This window comes from Plasmodium malariae (genome assembly GCF_900090045.1).
Source record: "Plasmodium malariae genome assembly, chromosome: 13".
NCBI classification, from domain to species: Eukaryota; Apicomplexa; class Aconoidasida; order Haemosporida; family Plasmodiidae; genus Plasmodium; species Plasmodium malariae.
In genome coordinates, this window is record NC_041787.1 from 2,792,286 (window position 1) to 2,805,960 (window position 13,675).

The 13,675-nt window shown below is 17.6% G+C and overlaps 2 protein-coding genes across 2 annotated transcripts; both read left to right on the forward strand.

The window, feature by feature from the left end:
* Positions 1-2,441: 2,441 nt before the first annotated feature.
* PmUG01_13064400 (Plasmodium exported protein, unknown function) lies at positions 2,442-3,306 on the forward strand (the record flags this gene model as incomplete). Its single annotated transcript, XM_029007621.1, has 2 exons — positions 2,442-2,528; positions 2,653-3,306. The coding sequence occupies 2 exons, from the start codon at positions 2,442-2,444 to the stop codon at positions 3,304-3,306; spliced, it is 741 nt and encodes a 246-aa protein (XP_028863992.1).
* A 4,608-nt stretch (positions 3,307-7,914) lies between these two features.
* On the forward strand, positions 7,915-8,842 carry PmUG01_13064500 (fam-m protein; the record flags this gene model as incomplete). The annotated part of the gene is made up of 2 exons (XM_029007623.1): positions 7,915-8,025; positions 8,153-8,842. 2 exons carry the CDS (start codon positions 7,915-7,917, stop codon positions 8,840-8,842), a joined length of 801 nt encoding a protein of 266 aa, XP_028863993.1.
* Between the last annotated feature and the right edge of the window lie 4,833 nt (positions 8,843-13,675).

Here is a 13,675-nt window from a genome sequence, read left to right on the forward strand (position 1 = left end):
TTTATTATTTAAAAGTTCAATATTAAGAAAAAAAAAAAATTAAATTTAATCATTTAAAAAAAAAGTATATAAAATAAAAAAAAATGCTTATAAAGCAACTTAATATGAACCTACAGAAATTATAATATAAAGATAATTACGAATCAAAAAGTTATGGAAAACATATTTTTGCTTATCATTGATTTATATAAAAGTATTGTTAAATATTAATATGTAATACAAAAAAATTAATTTTGTTTAATATATATCATAAGCATTTGCTTTTTTGAACTTTAAACGTAGTAATTACATTCTTTTACTTTATTTTATATGCCCATTTTTTTTATATTTTTTTTTACATTATTATTTTTTTTTTTTTATTTGTAATTTTTCTTTTATTAAATAATTATGTTTTAAATAATATATTCTTTATAAATTTTTTTTTTTTAATTTACAAATGTTACACTATCAGATTATATAAGAAATTAAGTATTATGAAAATATTTTTTTAATATATAATAAAATGGTATTTCTAGTGATATTTTTACTAAATAGATTTGAATTTACTAATAATACAAAATGTATTTATTATGATTGGAAAAATATACATAAATATTATATGAAATAATCTTATATGTAATATAAAAGAGATTTTATAATAGAAGAAAAAAAGACTTTATTCGTTTAGTTTTTATACTCATTCCCTTGTTATACAACTATGCTTTCACAAAATACATTATGTATATGAATTGAAAACTAATTCTCAATATATAAGAAATGAAATTAATAAGAAAAAAAGTATCACTACAATATAATTGTTAATAGTTGTAAGAGAACTATATTTTTTCTGTATGGTTATTATTATATAACATATATTTCATTTGCATTTTTCTTTTTTATTTTTACATTTTTAAAATAAAGATAACGAATATACTACAATTTGCAAAAAAAAACTATTCTTTAATTTTGATTAATATGTGAACTTTTGTGTATATAAAGGGCTCTATAACATTGTAATTAACTTTTTATTATGATTTATTATTACCATATGGTGAGTTTTTACAAGAATTGATACTTTTAGAATAGTACATAATTCTTAATATAAATATGAAAAAGATACATCGTTAATATATACGTTCTATAGTTTGTGAATATTACATGTATTATAAATATTTCAATGGTTTAGGTTTTTTATATAGGTGTTCGTTATTGAGTTATTTTGAAATATTTATATTAACCCTATAATTATACAATCTAACTTCCATTCTTAATAGTAATTATTGTGAATATATATTGAGTATAAAAATTTCAAAATAGTTTTTGTCGTAAAATATACAATTACTAGTTACTAAAAGAGACTTATAATTAATTATTTAAATTTGAATAATTATAAGTATTTATATGCATAAAGTTATTAGAATCATAATTTAAAAAAAAAATAGTTTATTTATTTTTTACGTAATAACAATTAAACCTCTCTTATGTAGAATACTATATACTACGTAATAAGCATATGAAAATTGAAGGTCTCTTTTTATTTTATATATGTAATAATTTTTTAGATTATTGGTATAATAAATATTACTATTTTTTTTGTTCTTCTTATTATATAAATATTTCTTCTAAATATATATATTTAATTAAAAATAAAATGAAAACTGTGTTAATAATTTTGAAAATGTTTATTTAGAAATTGTATGTATTAATTTAATTAAAAATATAATTTTCAAAACTCATTTTACAATAATAACAAATTAGTACTTTCTGTCCTTTAAAACATATATTATTATTTAATAGATTAAGCAGTATTTTATACGTTAGATCATTTAAATATATTATGGAAATGAAAGGATATATATAGTATATGTTGAAAATAAAGGAATACAATAAATGTTAGAGCAGAAAAAGTTGTATAAAATATTATTATTTTTTTATATTATTACCATTAGCATATTATTGCAATAATATTTTTTTAAAATATAATATTTATAAAATTTGAATTATTAATGAAAAAAAAGGATATAAATTAGATATCGCATCTTAGTCGTATAGAATAATGGTTAATATATAATCTATATTTTGTATTATTTGAATATTTATAAATATTAAGATATTCATTTATCCTTTATATTATGAAATACAATAAAAATAAAATTATTTAATTTCTGTATTATATTAAAAAGTTAAATTGTATATTTTGAGTATTTATGAATAAATACAAATTTTGTTAAAATTAACTTTTATACATAACATTAAAATAAAAATTATATAATATATTTTTAATGTTTCTATTCTTTATATCTATTGAATAAAACATTTTAATTATATATATGTTATATTATGTTTTTATAACTAAATAAAAATTAATACAAAAAATATATTATTATTTATAATTAAAAAAATATTATCATATTGTTGTATCCTATCTTATAGAACATAGTACAATTTTAAAATTATATATCATGGAACATAAAATTAAGTCCATCTGTTTTATGAAAATTGGGTTGCTTATCCTTTTAACTTGGATATATCATTTTTACAATGAAGAGGTATGATATTATTATTTAAAAACATTTGTGTTTTTTATTTAACAGGTTTTTATTTTCATCAACTCGAATTTCGAGAATGTGTTTATTTAATCGATAAAATAATAAATATTTTCTATTTTATTAGAGCACATTTCATATATTGTATGGACAGAAAAAATATGATATAAAATTATATTTAAGTCATTTTAGAATATTAAGAGGATGTGATGAAAAAAATAATTCAAATATTGTAGAGCCAGAACAACAGATACATAAAGATGAAGAGAATGATGGAAAAGCTATGTCCAACAACAGAAGGAAAAACAAACAAACAAACGTACAATCAAGAAGAAGTTCATTATATGAAGAATTCAATAAAAACTATAAAGTGCAAAAGAAGTTAATATATGGAAAAAAAAAGTTATCTCCTTTTGAAAGAAAATTTTTCAAGCAACTAGATTACATAGATTTTATTATAAAAAAAAAACCGTTATTAAGAAATAAGGCATACCGAAAATTAGTGTGTAAAAAGTTTGGACACAAAATGTTTTTACTTACTTTAGTACTCTCATTCGTATTATTAGCATCATTAGGAGGTACAATTGGTGGTTTTTTTGGTCAAAGTGATAAATTATATGGTACTAGTGCTTCTAGTATAACTGATATAACTTTATCATATGATTATAGTATATCATTTCTTGTATTTTTGGGTACATTAATTGTCATATTGATAATATTTCCTTCTTTTACTTATATGAAATTTACAAAACATAAAAGAATTTTGAAGAAGAAATGTTAGAATGGATAAACGAAATATTTTTCTTTCTGTGAAGTACGAGTTAATATGAATAAATAAATCTAGTATAGTTATATACTTAATAAACTTGTAAATGATTGCTTAAATCATATAAATGTAAGTATACGTAGTTAGTATTTTTGATACATAAGAATAAATAAATATTGTATTAATATTTTTGTGAATTTCAATGTTTTAGGGTTTTTCAATATGAGTTTTCGAGTATTGCTTCAGTTATATTAAGTCTTAAGGATTGATACTTATACTTATGTATTAAAATAGATTCTTATGAATTGTATATATTTGTTCGTTATAATTAATATATAATAGTATAGTTTGTAGAATTTTATCAAGGTGTTATAATTTGCAATTAAAATAAAAATTGATGGTCTCAATTTTCATATTATTCTAGGTAAAAACGGTTATTTGTTTACATAAATTTAATATGATCATTCTTAGTTTTAAAATAAGATAAAATGTGTCTTTTTTTTTATTTAATGAAACAAAGTGAGGATTTTTTGTTATATTGATATAAATATATATATTTCCTTAAAAAAACTTAGTATTCATTGTATAAAAACTATTTATAAGTTGTTTTATAATTCATATTTACCGCAAAATTCTATTTATGGTTATGTATTTTTTTAATTTTGTATAAATGTGAATTTACCAATATAGATGTAAACAAATACTTTATAATTGGAGATTATATATAATAGTTAACTATGTAAAACAATGTTTTTATAATTTAATGAAGTATTAATTTAATATATAATTTTATTATTGTTACTAATTGTAGAGTTAATTATATTTTGAATAAATTATTTAATATATTTTATATTGAAAATTTATAAACATATATATCCTGTATATCGTTCTTAATTTATTTGTGGTTCAGAAAATAAATTTAATGAAATATTTATAGACAATATGCAGATATAATTTCTTTTTTCTATCCTAATAGTAAATATCTAAGGGCTTATGTATCTAGACAAATCTATATAATTTTAGAACTTATTAAAAAATATATTTAATTTTTACAATACTTTAACAATGCTTGAGTATTTGTTTATATGTCTTTAATACTTTTTATAGTTTTCCATAAATATATTAGGTAATATTTTAATATCATTATATGGATATACAAAAATGCCTAAATCTTATAGTGACCATTTCTACTTTTTTCATATTTATGCGTTTACCGTTTTAATAATATAAAAATAAAAGAAATTTTCGTTTTTTCTATATATATCTCACAACATAGATTCAAGATTCAAGATGTTTCTATGAAATATTCATTATTTATTAATAAACATTTAGCTTTAATAATATTTTTATATAAGATATGATTGTTTTTGTTAATTATTATAGTTATCTATAAAGACAAAGATACGAAGTGTTATATTTATATTATTACGCATATGCGAACACTGATTAAATTCCCCTTTATTAAAATTACATAAGTATTTATGATCAAATAAATTAATAACAAAAATATATTTAAACCATAAGTCTTTTTTCTTAGTGATAAAAAAAATTTCCACACAAGTATTATTATATAATTTTAATGTTTTTTTTTCTACCTCACTAAAATAGTAAACGTAGGTCTTTATATAAGTATATTATGTAATTATATTAGAATCATACTCAGGTGTATCTTATAATTTTGCATTATTATTATATACATTTATTCAGTAATTTTTGTTTTTTTGTATTTTTTTTAATATACACTTCATTTAATATATAAGGTTTTTATTTTATATTTGTAATGATTATTATAATAGAAAAGTTATAAATTAGAATTATTTGTAGTACGATGTGCTATATAGTACGTTCTAACGCTTATATGTATCTGAAAATTTTTCGGAACAATGAATAGTTGATTGATTATTTCGTTCATCTAAATATTTAAAAAATTTTATATTTTTTTTTATTGAAGACAACATCGTTTTCCAAATAAAGTAAAATATTATTAAAAAATATATATATCTAAATATAATACAATTAATGTTGTAATTCATAATCATAATTTTTCAAAGAAATTATACAACGTTATTATTATTTCTAATTGAAATAATTTGTAGTTTCGGAAAATGAAAAAATATATAAAATAATACAATAAATGTTAATGTAATTAATGGAAATGTTTAGATAAATTTTTATTAAATGACATACGAATGCGATTCTGCTGGTTATAACTTCTCGAGTAAAAATTTTATAGAAAATGTTATTCATTGAAATTCAGGATATTCCTGTACCTCATTGTCAGCTTTTAAGTATAGCCAACTTCTGCGGATGTATTGTTTTTACGTTTATAATATTTATATTTAATAATTTTAAATTTCACACAAAAACTATTGTTATTTTGTATAATGCATCTATATATAGTTCATTATTTAATTAATCCTATTTTACTGTACGTAAGTAAAGATTATATATATTTACTGAAAAATGAGAAATTTTTAGAAATAGTAAAGGAAATATTTTTTATTAAAAATATGCGAAAAGGGAAATTTTAAAAAGTTTTTCCTTTTTGTAAAGCTAAATATATAGACATACGCAAATAAACTGTGCTTATAAGCATATAAGAGATATTCTACATTGCATAAAATTTGAACATTTAATTAAATGTTTTATTTTTTGTCGGGATATTACCATATAGCTTATGACTATGAAAATAATTTTTGGAAACATAATGTTATTTAATATTTAATTTATTAATATGTATTAAGCATTAATAATATTTTTTATTATATATAAAATAAAAAATATTAAAAACATGTAAAATTTATATATATATGTATATATATATAATATCATAATTCACATATTGTGAATATATTGTATGAGGAGACAATTAAATATTATAATGGAAATGAAGATATTTATATCTGATTTACTAATATATGAGAAAATATAAATAATTTAAACGAAAATGGATTTATATTTTTAAATAAAAGTTAAGAAAAAATGAATGTTGCTAAAATTGTAAAGATTTATTTATAAATATATTATTAGAACGCCTTTACTATAAAATGAAATTGTATTACATAATTTATTTTATAAAATATGAGTATATTATTGTGAGTATTTAAAATAATTTGTGATACATATTATATAAAAATATTAATTGAATATAAAAAAGTGAGATGAACAATTGTGGAGAATCCAAAAAGAAATTAAATATGAGTCTTTATAAATATTGTCACTGATATATTTGTTAAAACAAAGAAAAAGTAATAATGTTAATTTTTGTATGGATTTTTGGTCTTATTTATAATTTAAAAATGTATTTTAAATTAAAAATTTTTTTTCTTTTTTTTAATTGTTACGATGGAAAACATAACTATTTATGAATAATAATAGCATGCTATTTATTTGATGATTATATTAACTTTACCCATATGATTTTTATAATTATCAGTTTATTAGATATAAAAATTATAAAAATAGAAATATTATGGAACAGTTTATTTTTTTTATTAAAAGTGTTTTTAATATAATATTATTTATTAATATATCTATGTTGATTTATTATGCTGCATCTCTGAAACTTATTCCCAATACACTATTTTTAAAAGAATAAATAAAAAGTAATATATTTTTTCTGAAATTATAAACAGAAAAATTACTTAATTATGTATTATAGTAGATTATTTTGATATTCTTTCTAATTGTTTATGTACACATTGTATACTTTATATTATATATGAATTTATTTCATTTGATATATTTATAAATATATAAAATTTTATATAATATTTCTGTGACATTATGACTTTTAAACTTTTTTTCTGTTTCCTTAATATAATAATATTAACTCTAAATATATATAATTAATTAAAAAGAAAATTAAAAATTTGAGTAGATAAATTTTTGGATTTATAATTTAGAAATAATAGGATAAATTTAACTTAAAATACACAATTCTGAAAGATTACGCTACGAAAATAAAAATTTAGTTTTTATTTGCTCTTAGATTGCGCATTTATTTGTATATTATGTTATTCCATTCAAATTTTCCTTCTTCATATAATTACATTCAATAAAATATAGTATATATTTAAAGACGAATTAAGGTATTTGTTATAATTAACATAATATAATATGTATTTTTTTGTTATTACCGTTATTATATTATAATAATTAATATTTTACTAAAAATTATTAGTTTTTCAAGAATATAATATTTATAAAACTAAAATTATTAATAGAATAGAATTATTAATATCAATAATTATTATATTAATATACAGGGAAATATATAATATATATTTTCTCTATATTCTGGATAGTAGATAGGCTCAACATTTGTATATAAATGGAAATGACTTATTTATTTCTTAATTTATTTTGAAAATTATTAATAAAAGAATCATTTAATTATAGAACTATCTTATGAAAATATATTATATATTATAAATAATTATGAGGCAGTTAGAATTATATTATTTTAATGAAAATAATTTTACATTGTATAACTGGTAAAATACAAAATACTTCTATACATTTTACTTGTATTTAGTAAGTAATAATAAAAATATTATATTAAATAAATATAGTATCTTTTATCATTAGAAATTTATTAGTATAAAATTTTTCCTTGAATATATGATAATATTAATATTTTATAACATGGAACAAAAAATAATATTACTTTTTATTATTAAAATTATTACTTTTCTCCTTTTAATTTGGATAAGCCTTGTCAGCAATGATCTGGTGTGATTATATTATTTAAGTATATCTATAATATTTATATTTGTATTGTTTTACTTTTTTTAATGAAATTCTTTTGTAATTATATTATATTTTTATTTAATAATAAATATTTACTTTTTTTATTTAGAGTATATTTAGTAAATCTATGAATGAGAATTTCCATCGTGGTAGACAGTTAGATACAAAAAATTATGGATCATTAGCAAAACATAAACAAAATAAAGATACAAATAATATATATTTAAAAGAAGTATTAATGAATAATAGAGTAAATAAAAAAAACGATATGTATTGTAACGAAAAAAGGACCACATTTAAAAGGAAACAGTCAAATGAACGTTCATTAAATAGGGAACAATACTACACAGAAATAATAGATTATAATAATGCAATGTTTGATGGAAAACATTTCCACTTTAAAAAAAAATGGATCAAAAAAAAAGATTATGATGATTTTTTCGAAAAAAACAGGAGAATTTGTGATATATCTTTAAAAAAATTACAATTTAGAAATTATAGATTTGGATTTTCTCTATTTTTTCTTTTTTTATTGTTGGGAATAGTAATTCCCGTTTTACCAGTATTTAAGCCTTTGATAGATGCATGGAAAATTATTGATAATGGAGAACATCCATTGAAATTTTTGAAAAACTTTACTGATTGGATAGGCGTGGAGAACAAACCATACATTTATATAATACTTTTTATCGTACTTATGGTTATTTTATCGGTTATGATTATAATAGCGTTTTATAAGATCTTAAGTAATAATGAAAAATATAAAAAAATTAAGTTAATAATGGAGAAAAATGAATAATAGAATATTTATATCTTTCCGTAAAGGAGTATTTAATATGAAGCAAAAACTGAAATACTTTTAGATATATACTTAAAACACATAATATAATTTCTAGAATTTTATAAATTCAACCTCATATATGTTATTTCTTTGAGGTTCAACAGTAAAAATATAGGTTCTTTTTTTTTGTGAATTACGATGTCTTAATATTTGGGTATGTGTAATTTAAATTATTATTCAAGCTTAAATATATTTAGCCATTATATATATTTATGTATTAAAATTGACTTCTACGAAGTATATATATTTGAGCGTTAAAATTAATATATAAAAGAACAATTGATATAATTTTTTAAAATTAAGATAATTTATATTTGTGGAAAAACGTTTTACTTTTTATTTTATATTTTGTTCTAGTTTAATATTATCATTTGCTTATGTTTTTTCGAAAGTGTATTATTTATTTAAAATTAGAAATATATAAGTTTTGTTCTCTATCCTTTGAAAGGAGTTGAATATATATTTGTATATTGATATAGGTATATTTTTTACTAAAATATAAGACTTAATACATATTTATAAAATAGGTTTTATGGGATATATCATGTAGAACATACTTATTGTAAAAATCTCTTGAAGAAGATTCAAGTTTTTTTTCATTGTAAAAATGTTAATTTATAAATTTATAATAAGCAAATATTCCTTTATAATTATGGATTATTTAAAAGTGCTTAATAAATTTCCAATTATAAACAGTTACAGTTACGTGAAGGTTTGAAGCATGTATCATTTTATTATTGTACATACTAATATAATTAGTTTCATTTTATGTAAATTCCTTAAATATATATTATAATGAAAGTTTCTATATAAAGATGCTTTATATAATATTTGTTTTTTTAACTCGTAATAAAATTAAATTATTAATTACATTTAATCGAATATTTATAGTCAATTTAGTAAATTTGCTTCTTTTTTTTTTTTTTAATATTATTTATTTATCATTTTTATAACATTCCTTTGACGTGGTTGAAATCATTTTTATTGTAGTAATTGTTACAAATTTTAAAGTATTCATTTTTTTCTTTTAATATTTCTGAGAAATAGTTTTATAAACTATGAATAAATATATTTTCAATAAATAAAAAGAAATAGGTGTTTTTTTGTATTTTAAGACGAAGATTTTGTTTCTAACAAAGAGAATATATTGAAAATGTCTCTTCTTTAATTGAAATGGTTAAGAGTTTTTATAAGTACAATTTATTTATTTATTTTTACTATGGAAAAATATTAAAGATATCTAGCATGGAGTGCCAAATAAATATTTTAACACTTTTTAATAATTAAAATTTTTTTTTTAAATTTTATGTTAATATACTGTTCTATTTTTTAAATATATTTGTTTGAGCTTTTTGAATGAGGCATTACTTCGTATTTGGAATCTATGAATTAGAATATTTCTGCTTCATGTTTTAATAATTGTTATACCATTATTAATAATTCCATTTATATTTGGTCTTATATGTGCACGATTTATTTTAAATATTTTAAAATAGTTACATATGAAATTTGTGGAATTTTTTTATAAAATAGCAACTTAATATATATGCTTTATAATTATCATTCTTTTATTTTATTGGAATGAAGTTATATAAGTAGGATAACACCTTATATAATTTCTGTGGTAATAAATATTAATATAGCAACTTTATTTGCCGTTTTTTGGAGTTGTTCACAATTATTGAATTTTTTTTTCTTGTATAAAGAATTGAAAATGGTGTAACTGTGGAGTTCGCAATGCGTAAAATGAATTTTAAGGACCAATATATAATTGTATATATATATAATACAAATTTAAATATAATTCGAAGTTCCTTAAATTAAGATACTTTTGTATATCTGTCTCACTGTCTTTGTAAATAATTATAGGTTTTTATAATATATTATACTCTCTGAATATATTTTTAAAATATTCCGCATTTAGTTTTATGAACTCAAACAAATTAATAAGTATTCAGAAAAAATCATATAATTTATAAAATACATTTAAGCGTTAAGTAAAAAAAAATAATAAAATAAAAAACACATAAAAGAAAAGCATAGTATAATATTCTTGTAAAATAATAAAAATAAAATTAAACAGACTTTTTATAAAAATTCCATTACATCAAAGCATGGTGAAAACTTATCATTATTAGATCTATAAGTTATATTGTTATAATATGAACAGTTAGCATAATAATAATGATTTTCTTTTTATTATTTATCTATATAATTCATGCTACAAAAATACTCTTTTAATTAGATAATTTAAATATTATAATTATTATCATGTAATAACTGAATTATGCTGTAATATATAATATTATGCATTAGAAAGCGACATTAAAAAAAATAACAATAAAAAAAAATATAAAAGAATAAGTATATGCATATATTTAATTTATTCTAATTTACATATTTTTTTTATGGGATAAATTATTATTTCTGTTTAGTTGAAATTCTAAGAAGTAGAGGAAAAGAGGTATGTAAAAAATAAGGTTGTTGCAATAATTTATAAAATAATTTCGATGTGTTAAAAAAATGAAACAAAAAAATTTTTGTTACAATTCTATTTATATTAATAGTACGTTATACATTTACTTATATATATGTAAAAATGAATCCATTAATGTCTACAATAATAAAAATTTTTATATATTTTTATGAACACCTTTTTTTTATTTTAATTTCATTAACTTTATTAATTTTTACATAAAATTTTCTATATAAAATAAGATATCAAATAATTTTTAATTTTGTATTAATACTTAATTATATCGATATTTAAATATAAACATACTTTGTGGAAACATCTGTAAAGCACAGTTAAATTAGTGTAAAAATTTTCTTATATATAGAATAGAGAAAAATAATAAAAACAACTCTTTAATATAAGATGGAAAAACTTTTTTGTACTTTGCAATTATATGTTTAAAAATAAAAATCTAATAATAAAAACTTTTTGCACAATCAAAATATAGTTATTTATGATTTGGTTTTACGTTTTCTTTAGTATTATATGTTTTTTATTTATTTACATTTAAATTTTTATAGTGCAAATAAAATAAGAAATGTGACAACACTATTTTATATTAGCGTAATTAATCCAGGTGAAGATTAATACAATAAATAGCATAAATATATATATTTAAAAGTATATGTCATCATAATGTATTATTCATAATAAAAAGACATAAAAATCTATGTGAATACATAAGCTTACCATAAATTTTTTCTTGGAAATATTTAGGTAATTTTATATTAAAAAAAAATACTAACAATATATATAGTTAAAAATTATTTTTTTTATTTTTAACGAATATATATGTTTTAACTTTTTGTTAAATTTCTATTTAATTAATCTAAAATATCAGTTTTAAAAATAATTGCTTTTTTTTTTTATGTCATTTATTATTTCTTCTTTTTCTGTTTATTATCTTATTTTTTTGAAGTAGCAAACCATATATTTATTTAAAAATTTTATTAAATAAAACATATAATATTATTAAAAATTAAGCTAATATATTGTAGAAAATAAAAAATATATTTATATGGTAGGTATTAGATTTAAGGTTATTAATATGAAGTACATAAATACATTAGTATAATTTTGATTTATTGAATGTATGTACGTTATTTATTATAAATACTCAGAGTTACAAACCTGTAAGAATAGATGAATACGTATATTCGTTTGCTATATTATTATATTACTTTAGTAAATACTAATTCATTTCCATTATTTATAAATTACGTAAATGTCCACGATGTAATAATGGATAAGTAAAAATTTATACATCTTTATTATTGAAGCAATAAATAAAAATAAGTTTCTAAACCAAGATTATTACGATGAAAATTCATTTAATGAAAGAATAGCTGTTTCTTCTTTTTTTTTGTTATTATATTATATGAATATGTTCTCTACATATATATATATTTTATTGAAAAAAAATAAAGAAAAATTTTAGTAAAAGTATTTGAAAACATTTCATTTACAAATTGTAGCATGAAATAAACTTAATTAAGAATCATAATTTTCAAAAATAATTGTATAAAAAATAATAATTTATTAAACTTTAAAATATAAATTTTTTCAGAGGTTTGGAGGGATCTTATAAATTTGATACATTAAATAAAATTCAATCCTTTAAAAAATAAAAGCTTTATATTTAATATATTATAAAATGTTACACAGAATATTCCTATCTACGTTTATCATTACTATTATCATACTATTAAAACAGTTATTATATGATAATAATAGACCGTTTTTCCAAAGTATATTGTTAATAAAATTAAAATTATTAATAGAAAAAAAGGTTAGCAATTATATGTTATCATCTCAATATATGAGACAACATATTATCTGTATTCTATATATTCTATACTATATATATTCCATATATTAGATAAATTTAATATTTAGAAATATTAAGATATCTTATATTTCTTTTATTTAGTTTTTTAAACTATAAGTAATAAAGGAATTTAATTAATCTCCTATATTATATAATTAAATTATTTATTATATATATTCTGGAATAAATTCAAATTTTTTTATTTTTATTAAAATTACTTATTAGAAAATTTAATTAAAATAATAATTTTTTAATATAATTTTAGAATTTTTATTTTTTGTGATTGTTGTGAAATACATTTTAGTTATATTTTTTTTACTATGTTTTTATGAATATATATAAAAGGAAATTAGAAAAATATATGTACCAATATTTGTGATTAGAAGTATAATATATTATTGAAAATTTATTCCTCATTGTATATATTACAGTTCTAAAGATGTATATC